Below are 21,269 nucleotides of genomic sequence, written 5' to 3' on the forward strand. Positions count from 1 at the left end.
AACAAGAAGCTGCCGAGCAGGGGCCGGAGATGTTGACAGGGAAGAGGGAGAAAGGACAGAGCGCGTGGGCCCGGCGGGTGTACCCGGTCGGGGGTGTGGCCTCTGGTGGGCGGAGCGCTAGCGGGGCGGGACCCCAGGAGCGCTGGGCCCGCGGGCGGGGGCGGGGCCTAGTCGGGGGGCGGAGCCGGGCCGCGCACTGACAGGAGCGCGGCGGGGAGTGAGAGACGCCTCCTGGCGGGAGCTGGCGGCTGCCCAGGCGGGAGCCGAGGGGGCGGAGGGAAGCGGGGTGCGGGGGTGAGGCGGAGACTGGCCGGTCTCTGCCTCTTTCGGTGCGGAGGTTTGCGGGCGCCGCGCGGAGGACGGCGTGGAGGCGCGGCCTGCCTGCCTCCCTCCACAGCCCGCAGCGCGCCCGCTCGGCCGACCCGTGGGGAACTTGGGGCCCGGCGAGCTCGCTGCGCACGGTGAGCGGCGGGGGGCGGGCGGGGGCGCTGCTCGGGGTCTGGAGGCCGCGGCTGGGCCGGCGCGGCGGGAGGAGACGGGGCCCGCGCGGCCTGGGCGGCCTGCGGGGGACAAGACGGGCCAGACGCGAGGCGTCGCTCCTCGCGGGCCTCCGGGGCCGCTGTCAGCGCCGCCAGCCGGGCCGCGGCGCTTTGTTCCCGGGGTCCCGGAGGCAGCCGCTCCCAGCTGAGGAGCCGGCTGCTTGCCCCTCGGCGCCTCGTTCACCTGGACGCCCGCTAGGGGCAGCTCGGGGAGGGGCGCGGGGACAGCCGTGAGCTGGGGAAATACCCCCTGTTCAGTGGTTGGGGCTGATCACTAGTTCAGGAAGCTTCCATTTTCCGACGCCTTCTTGGGCCGCCACGAGTACGGGGTCGGCCGCTCCGGGTTCAGTGCAGCGGGCGGTGGGTCCGACGGTCCTGGAGGGGCCCCGCTTTGGCTCCGTCTCCGGGCTTTCTCGTCCAAAACCGAGCCGCCCGGGCACAGAGCCCCGGTTCTCTCTCCACCTTCTGTGGCTTTGCTTTATTGTTCTTCCTCACACTTAGGATAAAGGTTTACAGCGATCTGAAAGGCCCATAAATATACCTTTTATCCGTCTCACCTCACCTATTTATTTCATTGATTCCATTTTGAGTGTGTGTTTTAAACCCTAGAAAGTTTTATTTTCTCCTTTTTGAAGATTTAATGACCGTGTTGGTTGATTTTACCACCGTCAGAATTTGTGCTGGTCTTTTTCTCGTTTTGGACTGTAACATCTTTTTCAGTAATTTTGAAGAATCTGTGGTAGTTAAGGTAAAGAAGTAAAAAGAATATCGTCACATTTTGATAAATCAGAATTCTTCATGCAGTCAATAATTTACTCTTCCCTTTGTTAATCGCTAAAGTATGTCAGGAGCAACTGCCCACTCCTTCCGTTGAGCTGCTTCATTCTAGCTAATTATGTTAAGAGACAAAATGAGGTAGTAATAAGTAATCACTAGAATAGTTTGCATTTTTAAATTTTATTTTAATTGTGGGAATTAAAATATCATTAAATGTTTTTAAAAATTTATAATGCAATATTAATAGTTTTTTGGGTTTTTTGACTGGCTTAAAGTTGAATAGTAGGCCTGAAACTAAAGCTGAATAGTAACGGTGTAATATTGAAACTACTTATTTGCTTTAACTTTCACAGTCACCATTTCTGGATAGTCTGAGGAATTTCAAAATTCTATACATTTGAAGATGGCTAACAAGATGTTACTATATAAAATTGTAACTTTTTTTGAGTGTGTAAGTAATCTTTTGTTGAGAATAATCTTTATAAATGATCACTCAGAAGTCCTAACACAAACAAGGAGTCTTGGTTTACTTATTTGTTTTTTATTTTTGTATTTGCTTTTACCTTAGTACTTGCCTTTGAATTAAAATTTTTTGTTTTTTTGTTTGTTTAGCTTCCTGGGAGTTACTGATTGTCTTTGAAGAATCATGAAGTCACTCTCTGTTGTTATGCTTACTCTCCCCATTCTGGTGTTCCTGACATGGGTCCCTATGTCACTGAGTTGTAACAAAGCACTCTGTGCCAGTGATGTGAGCAAATGCCTCATTCAGGTAGGACTAAGAATACTCTTTTTACTAATATTAAAATTTATTATATAGCAAATACAGAATGCAAATACACAGAGAGTGTCTATGTAATACAGTGTAAGAACCGTAACACTAGTCTGGGGTTTTGCCCCCATACTTCACAAACAAACTCAGACTCAAGGAGTTCAGTACAGGAAATAATACCCAGCTTTGTAAACAGGCCGTTACAAGGTGATGAGCTATCTATTCAGGTGAATTAAAGGGTTCTGTTGTACAATTGAGTTTACATAGCAAAGAGGCTCACTTACTATATTTAGAAAAAAAAATTTTAGCTAGTCAAATCATAGACAGACTGTTCTCTAAATATAATGTACTAATTGTCTGTTCTGTGTAACAAGTTACCCCAAACAGAGTAGCTTAATGCAGTAAACATTTATTATTTACACAGTTCCTAAGGGTTGGGAACCTAGGAGCAGCTGAGCTGGGTGGTTTGGGGCCAGGGTTTCTCAAGGTCGCAAGTGTTGGGAGAATCTGCTTTCAAGATACTTGACAGTGATCTCTCTAGGCCATCAAGGCAAGCCTTTCTGAAGAGAAAAGTGGGGTTGAGCGATTGGCTTAGTTCACAGAGCTAATAAGTGGCTGCGGAACGTGGCCTGTGTCTGAACACGAAGGCTATGGCCTTTCCATATGCATACTGATTATTACTGTCCATAAAGTTTTGTTAATTAGTGGTAAACTTCACGTCTTATATAGCTGTTCTCCCTTTTCCCATCCTGTTAGACCATCAGCAGTCTTGTGTCTGTATTAATTAGCCTCTGTTCTAGCTGTTGGCTAAGGAATTCAGTGCACTGCTGAAACTATGTATATTTGAATTCTGTATGAAGTATGACTCAGCCAACTCTTGCCTGTACTCCTGATATGAGAGCACTTGTGCATATGTACTAGAAGTGATCATGAGTTTTGTAGATGAGAGGTATTTTGTGCTGATTTGTGACGTTTTGGTGCTCATTAATAGTTAACATTATGGGAAGCCTGGCCTTTCTGCGGGTGTGGTTACCACCATCTCTTACTCCACATACCCTCCCTTTGCATTTTAAACCAAAACTTTTAACTAGAGAGGCTGGTTGGTTGGTTGTTAATTTTTTCTTTTTTTAAACTCTGGATGTTTTTAAATAGAAGAGAGAAGAATAACAGTAACTGTTACAGCAGTCATTAACCCAGGGCTTCCCTTGGCTCATCTCTGTTCCCTAGCACTATTAGGGTCCCCATCTCTGTTAGTGTCAAGCAGACCCCTGACATTATTTTATCAAATTCTAATGTCTATCTCTGAAAGATAAGAACTCTTGAACATAGCTATCAGCAATTTAAAAATTAAAAATAATTCCTTAATATCATGTAGCTTTATACCTGGAAGTTTTGATTTGACACACTGGCTTAATGGTGGCTGAAAATTTTGTAGTCTTCTCGTGAAGTCCAGCTTTATGCTGTGGTCATAGGGGAATCTGTGCCACTTCCCACATTGTTTCTATGTAGCTTCATTATTCACTATTAGAAATAGTCTCATAATAATTGCTATATTCATGTTTAGATGGAATTCTACTTAAATCTCAAATTATTTTTGACTCTCCAAGACTATGATTTCCATTATTCAGCTAATTAAAAATTGGATTTTATTTAAAGACCTCGTTTGGTAAGGCAGTATTTAAAGAAGAAAGCTTTTGGTTACTGTCGATAAATACTCTTAAAAGTTTTTGTTTTGCTATTTAATTTAAAAAATCTGTAATACAAAATGCTTCCAAAAGTAGGTTAAAAAAATGTGTAAAAACTGGAAAATCAGGTGCAGCTTCTCCTATTAAATGATGATTCTGGTAAACTCATTGGAAGAACATAAGACTCTTTAAAAAATAAAAGACACACACCACGGTTTCACACATGTGAGCATTTCTGATTCCTGTTCCTTCTGAGCCAGGAATCATCTACTCCTTTTCTGGAATAGTGGAGATAGCCCTTGGTAGTGTGTAGTGGCAGAGTGTGTAAGGTTAAAATGAGAGTCTTTTTATTGAGGATTTTCTTAAAACCTTTTCTATTGAATTTTAAAATTTTAGCAATAACTTATTTTCTGCTTGGTAATTTTTCACATTAACACTTTTACTTGTATCGAATATGCCATTTTCTCAGATATCTCTGAGAATTACTAGAAGTTTTATTGTTGGAGATGGAGATATGTCTCTCCCCTCCCCCTCGACCCCATTCTGTTACCTAGGTCTCTTTTTCTTCCAAGATGATTTTTTTCTTTCAATGTATATTTATTTCATGCATGAGGCTTTCCTCAAATGTACAATATTCCTTTGATGTCTTTTATAGTTAAGAATGAAGCGTAAAAGTCTGATTGGCCAGACTGTTTGTGGCAGGGCTGGCATACATAGACTGGAGGGTATCACTTGAGGGTCAGAGAAGTCCTCGATGCTGGATCTGCTCTGAGGCTGATCATTTTCCTGAAGTGAAGTTTTTGGTTTGTTTTGAATGGTTGATGTTTGTGCTCTTTGGGGTGGTGGTTGATTGGTAGATACCTGGTTCTTGTCATTTTTGCCCTTGTGTGGAGGGTAGTCTGACTGGTCAGGTAGAAACTTGAACTTTATGCCCTTTTCTAGTCCTGTTCTCTTCACTTGAGGAATAGATTGGTTATTGACTTTTCACGTGTTAAGAATTATCAGCTGGGATCTTTGGGCCTCGTAAATGCTTCTCTTATAAGGGATCCCCAGAATTATATTCAAATTTGCATATGTACAGTTTTCTAAGAAAAGAGTCCCTAGTGTTCAGGAGGTTCTTAGAGTGGTTGATGGCCCTGAGAAGGTGAGGAATTGCTGGGGCTTTTTTTGCCATCACACATACTGAGTTATTAAAATTCCACGTTTCCACTCAACATAGATCAAGGCACGTTGACATTTTAGATGGCAATGATAGCTTTTCTCCTTAAACTTGCAGAAAAACATGCACAGAAACAGAGATGGGAGATAAGAACTTTAAGGAAGGCCATGCTGTAGAAGAAACTTCCCTCCTAAGAGGGCATTTAGCTTTGCTTTTTGTTCTTTTGGTTTGGTTTGAACAACATCTGTCGTGTTGAAATGATGTACTGTGAGGATAAGTTAGAACATTTGTTTATGTTTGAGCCCTCAGCAACTCATGAAACAACTAAATATAAAACATTTTCTGGAAGCTCAGAGTTGTGTAAATGTGTTTCACCAACACAGTCATTCCTACCCCTCCTACAAGTTGCTGTGTAGAAGGGTGGTCCCTGTGTAAGTATTTATCTTGTGCTGACAGGAAAGAAAGCTAATTTTAACATCAGGAAAGCAATATTGTCATCTTGGTATATTCCTTTGCTCATATAACGAGTGGTTGAGCTGTCCTCTTTTAGGGAAAAAATGGTAATATAAGATTTTGCTTTTAACAAAATCTTTCCTGTTTTTTTCTTCTGCCTTTTTGAAAAGAATACTTAAAATTTGGATCAATATTATATTTCTGCTGCTGAAATCTCCAGACCCTTTTTGTATTAAGAACTGAAAAACCCCTTATTGACTTGTATTTTTAGCTAATATTTATGGTCATATTTAGGATGATATAAACATTATATTTCATGAAGCTATTCAAACTTGGGTTCAGAGATCACTGATGCATTCTTTTAGCACTTTGCCTGTTGTCTGAATATTTATTTTGCACTTTTATGAACTAAATCAACAGTCTGGTTTTTTTTATTCTAAAAAGTTATTTAACTACTCAATAAATCTTAGATTGTCTGAAACAAGTTGAAATTTCAAAGTAGTTTCTCACTAATAATTCTAGCTTTTTAAAATGTATTTCAAGTTAAAATTGTAAATAGTTCAGGTAACTTCAGGGTTTTCTTAATCACAGTAAACTAAAAAATTAACTTCCTCTCCCTTGTGCCTTAATCAGTGCTAATTAAATTCCATGTTAGTTTTTTGCTACAGTTATTTGGCTTGGTTACTACACTAGTAATATTTGGTGTAAAGTATGCAATGTTTCTTCTTTCCTTTTATGAACATTACTATGTTTTCCCTTTTTTTCCTACTTCCCTGTCTTTAAAGGTTGTGGCTCTGACTTATTTTTGTCCTGTTTTGCTTCAGGGAACGCCTTCTGAAAATCTTTGAAATTAATATCCAGAAGTAATAAGTCATACCTAATGTAATTTAAGGGAAGAATAAGTCATTGTTTCCCTTCAAAGCAAAGGTGCAGGGGACTTCCCTGGCAGTCCAGTGGTTAAGACTTCGTGCTTTCCTACATGCTGCATGGTGGGGCCAAAAAAAAAAAAAAAACACTCCAAAGATGAGGATTTTATCGGGACACTTGGAAGTTTTTAAATGTAATGTTCATAGGGAGAATAGTAAAATAACTCCCCATTCACCCATCACTCAGCTCCAGCAGTGGTCAGCATATGGCCAGTCCAGTCTCTTCTCTACCTCCTCCCACTTCACCTCATCTGGATGATTTTAAAGAAATGCTTTGGGGTACTTTTGAAGTAGAATTAAAGTTTTGTTATGAGGTTATATAAAAAATGGGTGTAATTTAATATATTTTGGTAGTTCATGTATATACATGAACTTGTATGTTGATCTATTTAACCAAAAGGATAAATTGTTTTTGTAATGTTAGTAGTATTTCACATAAGTTTATATTATTTTCAAGACAAAAGTTTGCCAATTAGAATTTAAACATGTTGATAAGATTTGGGTTAGATATTTCTGTCCCAAGTTTGAAAGTCTGGCTGATGTCCTCCTTAAAGAGTATTTGTATGTCAAAACAGATTTGTTGTAACTAGCATAATTATAATTATGTTTATTCTTTCAAATAAAGGTTAATTATTTGAAGATGTGTTGTTTATATTTGGTTTTTAAACACTCATTTGACCTAAGTAAGGGTTGTGAAAATTGTGTCATCACAGGTACAGTTTGATGCCTTGTTGGTTACTGATGTTCCCACAGTGTTCATTTTCATAATTACCTTTGTTCTGACATTCCTGGGGGTTTTAGGTCATGATATTATAAATAGTTACGGTTTGTTTAGTTTAATATTTAAGGACCTCAGCTTATGTTTTTGAGTGTCTTTTTTTTTTGTACTGTACACAATTAAACTGTATCTTAAGAAGTCCTACTACCTAAATTTAAATTTGCCTTGATAAAAATATTGTGTTCTCAAAGGGACGCACATAGAAGAAGAAAAAGGAAAGGAAGCAATTTATAGTCCTGTTTAGAATCTAAATACTGACTACTCTTAATATTTGATACAGTCCTTTTTATTCTATGTTTAGGTGATTTTTAAGCCTTAAATATAGAATAAAGGTTATTGTATATTAATACAACTTTCACATTCTGCATTTTTCACCAGCATTGCTTTATGTTTCTTTGTTTTTTAAAAAATACATGTTAGCGAAATTTAGTTTGAAATTAAAATAGAGAAATGTATTTTCAGAACTATCTTTTGCGTTACTTTTTTTAATACCAGTTTATGTTTATATAATGCTTTCAGGTCAGATTTGTTAAAATAATAAATTTATGGGCCTCAGTGTACTATACTGGTCCTTCAAAAATGAGATGAGGTATTCCTTAGTCTCCCAAAGCTTTTTGGGGGTAAGATTGGTCACATCTGCTCATGTAACCACTACAGCAGTTGAGATAGGGAGGATTTTCATCACCCTTCAAAGTCCCTTCGTGCCCAGGGAGTCAAGACTAACCTCCTCCCCATCCTCAGTACCTTCCCACCACTGGTTGATTTTTGTTCCTGTAATTTCACCTTTCCCAGAATGTCTGCTAACAGGATGGCACAGTGTGTTCCCTTTTGTAGCTACTGGCTTCTTTCAGTTAGCAGAGTGCTTCTGAGATTGACTGTGCCGCTGTGTGTGTCAGGGAGTCCTTTCTTGGTCTTGCTGAGTGATGTTCTGTTGTGTGAATTTCTTCATCTGTTCACTCGCTGATGGACATGGATTGTTTCTAGTTTGGGGTGATGATGAATGAAGTTATTTACTTTCATGTATAGGTCTTTGTGTGGATGTATGTTTTCATTTCTCTTGTGTAAATACTTAGGAGTGGGACTGCCGGATCACAAAGCATCTGAGAAACTGAGACTTGGTGTGACATGCTGCCATTTGCGGGCCAGGACTTGAGTCCAGACCCTACAGGGTCCAAGTCGTTTGCTGTCCACTAGACTCTAATGCTGTTTCCAGTGATGATATTTCCCTGTTTTAACAATGGTGCTAACAAATCTCTCAGATTTTGGCAACAGTTAGAGAGTGGAGATATCTACCAGCGAATTTACATCAGAATATAAATACAGATTTCCCTCAAGTGACCAGTTTCCATCTCTGACCTGGAAGTATGGAAGTTTATAAAATGAACTCTTTCATAAAGAGTTTATAAAATAAAACTCTTTCATAAATAGCTTATAAAATGAAACTGTAAGTCTTGGCCTAGTCTTAGATGAATAATGCCCCCCAGTTTATTTTGCATAGAGGATTAAGATCTCGCCAGCACCTTAGTCATACAGAGAATAAGATTTTCCACTAAAGATTGAATAGTCATATGAAATCTGTCTTTTGGCATGAAAAAAATTGAAATTCTTTTTAATAGTCAAGATTTTCACTGATACTAACATAGTAAAACTACATTTTAAATGATTAGACTCTTCCCACAACTTTTCATCCTGCCATGTTTTATTTCATAGAGGCTTTTGAAGCAGATTACCAAATTATCTCTAAATACTCGTGCTGGTCAATGTAGGCTAGCTCAAACATACAAATTTCTGTTTTCTATTTAGTATAAGGTTTCAGTTTTTTCCACTGTAAATGTGTTGAACGGTGTGATCACCATGCTTTAAGAACACCTAGCGTGGTACTTTGCAGAGGTGGAGATGAATGCCCCCCTGGCTCTGGCTCGCAGAGGCCTTGGGGCTGGAGCAGCCCTGAGGCAGAAGAAGGACACTGGAGCCCAGCTGGGTTGGGTTGCTGACCCGCCCCCTCCAGCCTTTCATCTGGACCAGGAGCAGTACCCACACTTTCCCTGAGACTTGCAGACCAGGGAGGCAGTGATGTGATCATTAACTGGCTGAAGCAAAAAAACAGAATTAGGTATTAAATCCCAACTCACTGGTTTTGCAGCTCATGCCAATGATACTTATTTTACCTTTACAAACAATGATTAAACTTGGGCAGTAGCACTTGTCATTGTATTCGAGTACTGAGAGTGAAAGATATAATAGTGCCTTTGATTAAGCAACCTGAAGGGTTAGCTGAGTTTAATTATGGGCTTGTTCTAAGAAAGTAATAACTATAATTATTGAAATGCTAAATTAATGTTGTTGTTATTTATATTAATAAGCTTTATGTTTTAAAAGCAGGAATAGCGATCCAGAACCGGGGTCAGATCTCAGCCACTTACTAATTGAATGATGTACAAATTCATAACATATAAAAAATTGAGATAAATAATAACTTGGTAAGGGCTTTATGAGCTTTAACATAATGCTTATAAAACTCTTAGCATAGTGCCTGTTAATGTTACATAAAACCCACTTAGGAATTCTGGGGGAGGCGGTGGCAGGACAAAAGTGGAGGCAATAGGTCAGGCTTTCTTTCCAGCTCTATGGGCATCCAGTTTGGTTGGGATCCTACATTCAGCCTACAGAGTGGTGCTCAGGGTTGGTCACGGGGCATTTAGTGAACTAGTACATAGCCAGTCCACACAGAAATCCCACATCTCAGCACAACCAGCTCTCTAGTTAAGATGGCGGCTTTGAAGTGAAAGTGATGTAGAAGGTAATCTTTTTGAAGCTGGTACTGGAACATGGACAGGCTGTGAAAGGGGTGAAGAATTTCAGAAGAAAAGGGAACTTTGTGCACTGTTGATGGGAATATAAATTGATACAGCCACTGTTAAGAACATTTTGAAGGTTCCTCAAAAAATTAAAAATAGAGCCATCACACATCACATGATCTAGCAATTCCACATCTGGGGATATATTTGAAGGAAGCAAAAACCCAACTCTGAGAGGTATCTGCACCCCCATGTTCATAGCAGCATTACATACAACTGCCAAGATAGGGAAACAACCTCAGTTTCCACTGATGAATAAATGGATAAAGAAGTTATGGTGTGTGTGTGTATTTGCATATATTTGTATACATATATATGCACACACACACACAGGGATGTGGAATATTATTCAGCCATAAAAAATGAGGAAATCCTACCATTTGCAACAACATGGATGGACCTTAAAGGCATTGTGCTAAGTGCAATAAGTGCAAAAAACCCCAACAAACTCATAGAAAAGGAGGTCATATTTGTGGTTACCAGAAGTGGGATCACTGGGAGGGGAAATTGGAGGAAGATCAGAAGGTACCAACTTGCAGTTATAAGTAAGTCTTAGAGCTGTAATGTCCCACATGGTGACTGTAGTTACTGCTGCTATGTGACATATAGGAAAGCTGTTAAGAGAGTAGATCCTGAGAGTTTTCATCATAAGGAGAAAACTTTTTTTTTTTTCATTTTATCTATATGAGATGATGGACGTTAGCTAAACCTACTGCAGGGATCATTTCACAATGTAAATCAAACCATCATGCTGTACACCTTAAATGTGAAAGTTTAATGTATGTCAGTGTTAATTACAGTGAGTGATGTATGTCATTTACCTCTCACTAAAACTGGAGATATCATTTTGCAAAAAATTATGTCATATAAGAATGATGGATTGACTCTAATGGTCTAGAAACATAGTAAGATTAATTGGGATGAATATTGTGCTATGTACAATATAATGTCACCATTATATAATATATAATATTATATAATATATAATATAATATAATAATATACTATACTATATATAATATACTATATAATATAATAATATACTATACTATATATAATATAATATATAATATATATAATATAATATATAATATATATAATATAATATAATAATATAATGTCACCAACTGGAGAAAGCCAAGTAAGCCATGTGTTTCCATAGAGTTTCCTTTAGGTTGGGTTTGTTAGCAGTGGCTCTGGTGGCCAGAGGAGGGATAGAGGAGAGGCTAAAGGAATTACCTTGAAGCTTCATGTACAAAGCAAGCCGCATTAATTAGTTTCATGCAGTAACAAACCACCCCAAAGCTTTGTGACTTGGAACAATAACCATTTATTTTGCTTTTCTTTCTGTGGATCAGCAGCTTGGGCCTTTATCAGCCGAGTGGGTTTCCTGGGCTTATTCTTGTGGCTCTTGTCAGCTGCTGGTTGATTGGAGGATGGCTGAGCCGGGGTGGCTTCAGAGGGATTGGCTTGTCCATGTGGCTCTCTCTGGGGCTTCACATGGCAGCTGGGCAAAATTCTAAGAGGAGTGGAAACACCCCAGGTCTCTTCAGGCCCACACTCAGAACTGACACTAAATCACTTCCACCAAATTCTGTTGATCAGAGCAAATTTCAAGATGACTTCCATTCAAGAGGTCTGGAATAAACCCTTATCTCTTGATCAGAAGAGCTGCAAAGAGGGTGACATGGGGAGGGGAAGGATTGCTGCCCATTTTGTAAACAGTCAGCCATGCCAGGCACGTTTAGATTAATGAAAATAGCTGTTAAAAGATGCTGTTATTTACACTTTACATATTGAGGAGCCACAGCTCCCACTACAAGTCAACTGGCCATGCATTTGACAGTGAACCTAATAGCTGGAAAGTGGATTCTGTTCTTGTACTGAGTGTGTTGTGTTAATATGGGAGATGAAGTTATAGGTTATGAAGTAAAATCTCTTTATTTTGTTTCAAAATAAAATAAAAGGATCCAAAATGCATTCATTGAATGTGTCCAAAAGAAAATCTGAATCTCCTGAGATCTAAGTAGTACTTGAATCTAATTCCAAGTCTAAATATCTACTTTGTAGATATTTATGTTCCTACAAATAGTTAATTATGTTAAATTAAAAAAAATAATGTGCCAAGAGTAAATTACTATAAATGCAGTTATTATGGAGTGCTTTTTTGCTGCAAAAAAGTAGCGGTTTTAAATGTAGTTATTTGGAATTTTAAGTCTGAATGTCTACTTCATTTCTAGGAGCTCTGCCAGTGCCGCCCTGGAGAAGGAAACTGCTCCTGCTGTAAGGAGTGCATGCTGTGTCTTGGGACCCTCTGGGATGAGTGCTGTGACTGTGTTGGTAAGTTGATGTTAAGTTTGTTAATATTTCCTATCACAGAATCCTTGACTTTAAGAGACCTTAAATAGTATAAATGTATTTTGTGTACATAGACTAGGGTGTGTATAAGATATTGTAGGTATATAGAACATCATTGCATTTGCTTGTTTCGAATAGTATTTACATATATATGTGTTTGTATTTTTATAGAAAAGGTGTGGGAAGAAATTCTTGTGAAATAAGAGTGGAGGAACAAGCAGAAGATTTTTTTTTTACCCTTTATTTTTAATTTTTGTACTGTTTGTACATATTTTTTTAAGTCATGCAAATTTTATTTTACTTTTAAATTTTATTTATTATTTTAAATGAGAGAGGTCAGGAATAGGTGCCTGGGGGCCAGGGGTTGGGGTGGGTCAGTCTTGGCAGAGAGCAGAGTTGTTTGTTGGTTTTTCTTTTGGCTGCACTGTGCGGCATGCAGGATCTTACTTCCCCAATCAGGGATCAAACCTGTGGCCCCTGCAGTGGAAGTGGAGAGTCCTAACCACTGAACTGTCAGGGAATTCCATTAGTTTTCATTTTAATTTCCAAGAGCCCTCTTCTGATTGTCCTTGTAAGGGGGCATGCTCTTGTTTTATAGATAGAATAGGTCTTCTGCTCCTGAATCTTCCCGGAGTTCCACGGTGACATGGGCCTGAGGGAGACTGTTGCGGTGACATTCAGCTCTTGCACTCTCCCAAAGAGGAGTTAATGTTTCAGTGTCTTGTTCTCTTTTACGCTGTACTGAGTTCTGAGACAGCCACAGCCAATTTGCCTTTTCCTGCCCCTATATCTCGGAATCTAAGATAGTACCTGGTACAGTGTCTGGCACACAGAACACATGCCAATGTTTTGTGACTGTCAAATAAATAAATTCATACTGCATTGTCCTCCCAAAATGGACAGTTTATTCTCTGCCCTTGATGGGTGTAGTTTTGTGTGTGTGTGTGATGTTAACTGAAATAAAAGAAGTTTGAATTGCTTTAGAGCATTAAATATAAGTTAATTTAGTATGTATAATGAAAGCAAAAAAGAGACAGTGGTATTAACCCCTGATAAACACGTAAAAGCATTTATCATAAACATGGAGGCCAAATACACAAATGTACTTGTATGATTAACTAAAACACTGTTTGAGTGAGAGAATGTGTGTATGTGAGAGAGTGTGTGTGTGAGAGAAAGAGGTTGTGTGTGTGTGTGTGTGTGTGTGTGTGTGAGAGAGAGAGAGAGAAAGAGTATATGTGTGTTTGAGAGACTGTGTGTGTCTTTTAACCATCACACAGTAGTGCCATTTGGCTTTTTCTAGGAAGAGTTCTTCCACTGAGAAAGATTAATTATACCTGTTCATATCTCTACAATTTTAGAAGTGAGCTTCTTAGCTAGTTTCCCCCTCCAAAATATTATTTACCTTTAAGGATTTAATGACCGGTTTTCAACTTTGAGTTAATTCATTACATACCTTCATCTCTCATTTTAACTTCAGCTGCTGTTTCTAGCATAGAGTTTAGATATTCCAGATCTTTCTGTGCAGCAGTGCTCTCCTCCTTGTAGGCAGCTCTCCTCCAAGTTGGGCTCCCTTGGTGTTCTTTGCAGACCTATGGCTGCACCTCCCTTCTAAGTGGAAACACGTCCCATACTTTCTGTGGGTAGGGCCCAGACTTCTGAGGGGACCCAGATTAGAGGGGTCCCTTCTCCTACTGTGGACTTGAACCATGCACTTTGTCCGGCAAGCTTTCTCCTCCAGCACCCTTGTGTAAGAGCATCTGTTCCTCTTTTCTGATTTTCTCTTAAGAGGAACTGCCATAGCTTATTTCATCTTTGCTGTTCAATATACTCCTCAGATGCTGTGGTGTTTAGATCCTGGATCTCTACCCACAGGCTTTGTTTTGGATATGTGTGTGTTTGTTTTGTTTTTACTTTTCCAAATATACACAGAAATAGAAAGCACAGTGAACTGCTGTTTAATGGTCCCCAGTGCCATCAGCCATGCCTGCTCCGCCCATCATCTGTCTGTGTGTCTGTCCCCGCCTTGTTTGTTTGGACTGTTAGAAAGTAAATACATAGTTTTACTGTACCTCCAAACTGCTTTAGTTATTCATCTGAAGAAAGAGTGAGTTTCCTTACATAACATAATATCAGTGCCGCAGCTAACATGTTTACCAGTACTTCTTCACATCTAACACCCAGTCCTGTTCAGATTGCCCTAGTTGCCTAAGGGTTGTTTATTGCTGTTTTAGTCAAAGCAAGATCTATCAGAGTCCACTTAGTATATTTGATTGTTAGGTTTCTTTAGTTTCTTTTATTCTAAAAAAGTTCCACCTCCCCTCATCACCTTTTAAAATTCCATTGACTTGATGAAGGCACTAGAGAGTTGTGGTGGAAAATATGCCACCTTCTGGATCTGACTGAGAGCTTCTTGTGGTTATTTAACTTGTTGCTCTGTCCTCTATGTTTCCTATAGACTAGAAGACTAAAAGGAAGAACCTTCCCTTCTCCTCCATTTTTAAATTCATTTATTTATAATATAAGGACTCATAAATCGCTATTTTATTCATAGAGTGGTAATCCATTAATGTTAAAATTGTCAGTTTGGCATAGAGTGGTAATCCATTATTGTCAGTATTTATTTTAATGTTAAAATTGTCAGTTTGGCCAATGGGAGCCTTTTCAGGTTGCCTCCCATGTCTTTTGGCATATCCCATCATTCATTAATCACTTCCTTACTTTCTGGCACAGAAAGGTGTCCCAGGGTCATTTTGGACATTCCCTAACCCACCTCTGGAGTCACTCTTTTCCCCAAGGAGCTTTGTTCCTCTTAGCCAATTATAGGTATTTAGAAAACAAGATCTGGGCCCTTGGTGTACTCAATGTTACTAGGGTGTCATTGCCTCTAGGCCCTCTTAGCCAAAAAGCTAGGAAAGTGTCTATGTACAATGTTAGAAGGCACCTGACTTTACTATTTTGCAGCTTGGGTTTCAAGGCACTACCTAATAATATCTCATGACATTTCAATCAGTGAAAAAAAGAAATTTTATTCCCTTTGCCTTCCTTCCCATCTCCCCACACACACAACCCCACCCCCACCCCCTCTGCCAGGTATGTGTAACCCTCGAAACTATAGCGACACGCCACCAACTTCGAAGAGCACAGTGGAGGAGCTTCACGAGCCCATCCCTTCCCTCTTCCGAGCGCTCACAGAAGGAGACACCCAGCTGAACTGGAACATCGTCTCCTTCCCTGTTGCAGAAGAGCTCTCACATCACGAGAACCTGGTTTCATTTTTAGAAACCGTGAACCAACCCCACCACCAAAATGTGTCTGTTCCCAGTAACAACGTTCACGCTCCATATTCTAGTGACAAAGGTAACTGCCAAAGTCGACTTTTTCTCTCTTGCCCCCCTTGCTTTCTGTGTGGTCTGTGAAGCCTGTTTTAACATCTTTTAGAGCAGCTTTTTGGTTTTGGGTGTGTACAGTCTTAAGTAAGTTGTGGACTTTAATAACCCATCCCTGAGTAAACAAGGAGTTGTTCTCACAACTCTTTCAGACTCTCGATGATAAAGCCTACACTGAAAAATAGGTAACCTGGTTCTAGTTTTATTTGCATTAGGTTTTCGTTGTTATTTTCATGAGACAGCAACAGTTGTTTACCTTATGCAGAGCTGTTCATCATCAGGTAACATCTGGAGCGTCCTAGGAGCCCAGGTTTCTGTAATAGCATTGATGTCATGAATGATGCCAGGCCATCAGCTCAGTTTTGTAATGAGCCAGCTGGTATTACAGGCACCTGATTTCCAGGTGTAGCCTGAGCCCAGCCAGTGGTCTGCAAGTGAGTGTTGTTGGTCAGCAGGGAAACTGAATAAAAGAGTGACGTGTAAGACTTGGAGAAGCGTGTTTAGGAACATGTCTTAGTGAGCAGTCACACCTGAACTTTGGAATGTAAGAGGGATGTGACTTTCATAAAATCTGTGATGTTTCCAAATACAACTCTCCACACAGGTCCACTGTGGAAGGATAAGACAGGTTTGAGTATTACAGTTATTTCTTATAATCTGAGACGCGTTATGCACAAGCAGTATAGTTTGTGCTTTTTTGTTTCCCTTTCTTGTTGTGCCCTCCATTACAAGCCTACCTATCTGAAGTAGTGTAAACTTCAGCCCTCAACAGTAAAAGCAGATCAGTTTTTGATAATAAAGAGTAAGAATCCATAATTCCCCTCAGTTTAAAGTGCTTTATAAGACAAATTCCGGGCCTTGGGAAACTTCAGAAATGTACGAATATGTCTTACTACCACTTTCCCATTATTGAAATACAGATAGATACATGCTAGATGTTAAATAATTCATAAGTTTTTCTCAAAGATTATTCAAATTCATGAACTAATAATTAGCACGAAGCTAATTACTAGAGACACCAACCAGGGTAATTTCTAATAACCAGTGCTGAGTTGTGCCACATTGCCAGCCACAGTGCATCCTTTGAATTTCTTAAGTTTATTTTATTGTAAATTCTCAGTATAAATTTGGAACAGTATTTCCCAAACTTGTTTTAGCTGGAGGATCCTCTCCTTATCGGAGGTGCCCAAAGGTCTCCTTCCAGGTCAAAGTGAAATTTGAGGCAGCGGTGAGGGAAGCCCTCTGTGTCTGAGCTGGAGCAGGAGACTCCCTCCTCAATGTGATTACAGATGTGTTCTTTTCCCCGCACCTCACCCACCATCCTGGGCAGGCTCACAGCAAGAGAGCTTAGATAAATAACTTGTTAGCAGTGTTCGGCTAGGTATTAAGAGCATTTCCTCCTTTTCCTATGCATTGCTCTGAAACCTTACTTCATCTTTGGTTTTTCAGAACACATGTGTACCGTGGTTTACTTTGATGACTGCATGTCCATACATCAGTGTAAAATATCCTGTGAGTCCATGGGCGCTTCCAAGTATCGCTGGTTCCACAATGCCTGCTGCGAGTGCATCGGCCCAGAGTGCATCGACTATGGTAGCAAAACTGTCAAATGTATGAACTGCATGTTTTAAGGAAGGAGAAGATGTACAGACAGAAGCAGTTTCGTCAGAGGTGTGATATGGAAAGCTATTCAGTGATGTCTCCTGGTTGCATCCAAATGCAGCAGATTGAGAAAATGTAAAGAGTTTGGACCGAGTTACTTTTAAAGTCTGACAAATCGAGGGTTGTTCTGACTTCCAATTCTAACTGCTCTTCCTGCCTGCTGCTGGCAGGAGCCCTTTCTTCGAAACACCTACAGCCTTGGTCATCTGAGGAGCAAGTGCACAGAGAATGCCTGCAGAAAGGAGAGGCTTCTAACACAAAGCCTCTTGTCGTTTTCTGCCACATTCCAGAAGCCTCTTGTGTCAAAGGTTTAGAGCGTGTTAATGAGTTATGATTTCTTCATTGTACTACTCCTAGGACGCTGAGTTTTTAGAGTTGTTTGCCATTTTCCACTGTGCCTGGTGTTATTTACCCATTCTGTGCGTAGGGTAGTCATATAGATCATTCTGAGATCTCACCGAAAGATCACCATAAAAGTTTAATTTGAAACCCCTTTACATTGGTTTTTGAAGGTAAACGCTTACTGTATTTTACAATGTAGAACTCTCTGGTTCTGACTCAGTCCTGCACTCCACATATGACAAAGCTGTAGGGAGAGTCTCTCCTCCTCTAACCCAGGCCCAGAGTGCTGGTGTGGGTAATAAGGAGCATCTTTACAAGAACTGCCTGGCACACCTGAGGCTTTGTGAAGAGGACGGCTTGGTAAGCAAGAAGGGAGAGCTTTCTCTGACTTAAGGTACCAGTGTAAAGAGCTCCAGGAATGGGAAACCACTGCCACCTGGACTCCAGGGACACAGCGCCCGTTGTATGGAGATGGCAGCCCTGTGCTTGCTGGACGGGGAAATGAGCCCGCTCAGGCTTAGTGCCGCATCCTCCAGTGGATGGGTGGTCGGAGGGGACAGAGCAGAGAATCCAGGTATGAACGAGGAGGGTTGAAAATGCCTGGATTCTAATAGAAACAAACTTAAAACTATTTACATTCATTATTTTGTTATTTTGTAACCTTTCCTTTAGGTTTGTATCTGAATCAAGTGTTCTCCTTAAACATAGGAAATCACACACTAGGAGGTTAAGATTATGAACTGCTGCCTGCCCCCACCCCCACCCCCAGATAATTCTGTTCAAGATGACATTAACTCTAAATACACTACAGAACATTGTGTCAGTGAAGATAAGCTTAAATAGTATGTGCCCTTCTTGGTAATAAAATCTTGATCTTCACGGGTGAAACTGAAACGTACATGTTTATGTTCAGAGACTCTTAGCTTTACAAAATTATTAATTTCTCAAATAGTATATATTTGAATTATAAATAACTTTCTAGGAATACCTCTTTGTATATCTAAATATTTTAGTATATAAAATAGATAATGCTTTTTGTATTCATTATCTGAACAGTAGTTATAAGATCATATGTGATATTATGATTAACTTTCATAAAATATAAAGACTTGATACCTTTTCTCTCTTTCAGATAACTCTAATGAACACTCAAGGTACTTTAGCCTTTTAAAAAGTTGAAATTTAGCTCATGGATGTATTTTTCAGATGAGAAAACATTGGGATGTCTTCTTACTTTTACCTAGAATGCCTCTGTTTACAAGTGCCTTGAAAACAAACATTAGCTCCCTTTCTTCACTAATAACTATAAAACCAAAGGTTTTATTGAACTTAAGAAAGAAAATTTTAAAGAAATCTGCAGCCAGCTGCTTCATTTCCACTTTACTGTTTTTCAGAGTCATTTATACTTAGGAATAGAGGAATGCTTTTGTGTTTATTGACAACATGCTTAATTTTCCGTAAATATGTCAGCAAGCTTTTCTTTTAATTGCATTTATCTTCCTTTTTTGGTGTTCATTATTAAACTCTAAAATATAATATCACTTATTGGAAGAATAATTTCTTGAACCATGTTGTGTTTTAACTGATTTTTCTTATCACTATTTCTCCCAATAGAAATTATCCCTAAATATAATGGTAAGTTTTACATTCAAATTTACTTAACCTTTTGACTTATGAAGGAGTTAAAAGAAAGGATTCACTTAAACAATTCCGTTTCCAATTCTGTAATGTATTTCAGCTTTTGAACAATAGTTTTCCAAATTAAAAGTATAGCATTTGGGAAACTGATAGCTCTTCTATGATTTATACCATCTATTATCATTCTAAGCACAATTCACTTCTATATTGAAGCTCTGGTTTAAAAAAAAAATCAAAAGTCATTTTGTTCCTTTTTTATAACTAGATCCGAAAAAATTAAATCTTAAACCAGTAGGTGTTCTAAAAGTCATATATAAAAGTTTCTGTCCTTTAGTAAGACATGTCTGTGCTTTTCTGAGCCCCCCAATCACATCTAATTATTACTAAGACTGCTCACAACAGTAGTACCAAATCAAATGATAATCCAAGTGCAGTAAGATACATAGATGCTATAAAAGAGAGTCATTCGTTTAGAAATATGATTTCTAATGTTTCGGAAAGCAAAATTGATAAAATGTTTGGATATTTGAATAACTTTATTAATAGAATAGCATCACAATAGAGAAAAGAAACCAAGACTTCTGGAAAATGAGGTAAATGTAAAAAGCCACATATTTAAAGTTTGTTTTTAATGAAATCTTCATTGAAGATTTTTAAAATCTATTCTTTCCCAAGAGTTTATGTTTATTGTATTTTACATGATCTATGACATATAAAATTATGTATTTTTTCCTTTTGTTCTCCCTATGAACAAAAAAGTATTTTAATAAAAAATTGAAATGAGTGTGCAGTGTTCTTTGTTAATGTCGACGTGGCAAACCAGAATAAGTTTGCCATTTCTGTCTGGTGCAGTTATTGTTTAAGGGGTAAGCTGAGACATGTCACCCTGTCTCTGGACATCCCTACAGATCTGTTGAAACAAAGGCTTTTTCAGAAGTTTGCTCTCTGCTTTTTCATGGGCTTTACTCCAACATGGGGAAAACTTAGAATGAGATACATACATTCTTCTTGCCCTGAGGGCCTTGTGAAGCCACACAGCCTCATGTGAACTTCCAAGGGTTGGTTGGTTGGTCAGCAGGAGCACTGAGAATGCCGTGGGTAAGAGGCCTACCTATCAGCCCCACCCTAACTCAACAGGCAGGGCTGCTGGCGCTGAGTGCCCTAGGCTTCTCATGCAGTGAGGTCAGGGCTGTTCCCAGACTCTGCGTTGTGACAGCCTAGTGGAGAGGAAAGGCCCAGGGGACAGGCTGTCCTTGCCCGCCTGCTTGACATCAGGGGTGACGGACCTGAGGGGTAGAATCAATTTCAGGAAAGGTTATTCATTTGATCCAGAAAGCTGTTCTTTTGCTGATGGTGTCCAGGGCCGGCGGTTGTGAGGAGCTGACGTAGGGAGGGTTGGAGTCAGGAGGGGGAACCTCTGAATTTGAGAATTTGGTGGGGCGGACCCCAGGCAGCAGGCTGCTATTGAAGACCCATCAGCTCCAGGCCACAGTGCCCACAGACAAGCCTGCAGCTGCTGGTTAGGAGTTGTGGCTGTTGAGTTCTTAGAAGTTTTTCCTAACCTCCAAAAAATAAATTCACATCTTTTTATTTTGAAGTTGTGCTGGCAGGATAGAGGCAGCTACAACCCTGCCATCTGGCTTCTGAAATGAGAGCTCGAAGAGCAGAGATGAGGAAAGAAGGGTCTCCAGTCCTGGTGCTGCTGGGACTGATGGAGGAAGCTGGAGAGTGTAGAGATGCCCCTCTGCCTGAAGGTAGCCTCCCTCCCCCACCCCACCCCCCATTCAGACATGGTCACCCCTGCAGTGTCTTGATGGTTCCTGCCCCGGAGCTCAGTGCTTCACACTAAAGCCACGGCAAGCCTCTGAGACTGTGGTCATCAGCACCTAATCCTAGCTCCAGTTCCAGGCGGAGAGCCAGGCCTCAGTGTTCCTGT

At 39.9% G+C, this 21,269-nt stretch overlaps 1 protein-coding gene across 1 annotated transcript; it reads left to right on the forward strand.

Moving 5' to 3' along the window:
• Nucleotides 1-321: 321 nt before the first annotated feature.
• TWSG1 (twisted gastrulation BMP signaling modulator 1) lies at nt 322-20,117 on the forward strand. Its single transcript, XM_015103656.3, has 5 exons — nt 322-461; nt 1,929-2,085; nt 12,185-12,284; nt 15,396-15,662; nt 17,141-20,117. The coding sequence occupies exons 2-5, from the start codon at nt 1,963-1,965 to the stop codon at nt 17,320-17,322; spliced, it is 672 nt and encodes a 223-aa protein (XP_014959142.1). The 5' UTR covers nt 322-461; nt 1,929-1,962; the 3' UTR covers nt 17,323-20,117.
• The last annotated feature ends 1,152 nt before the right edge of the window (nt 20,118-21,269 follow it).

Source organism: Ovis aries, chromosome 23, assembly GCF_016772045.2.
Source record: "Ovis aries strain OAR_USU_Benz2616 breed Rambouillet chromosome 23, ARS-UI_Ramb_v3.0, whole genome shotgun sequence".
Classification (NCBI taxonomy): Eukaryota; Metazoa; Chordata; class Mammalia; order Artiodactyla; family Bovidae; genus Ovis; species Ovis aries.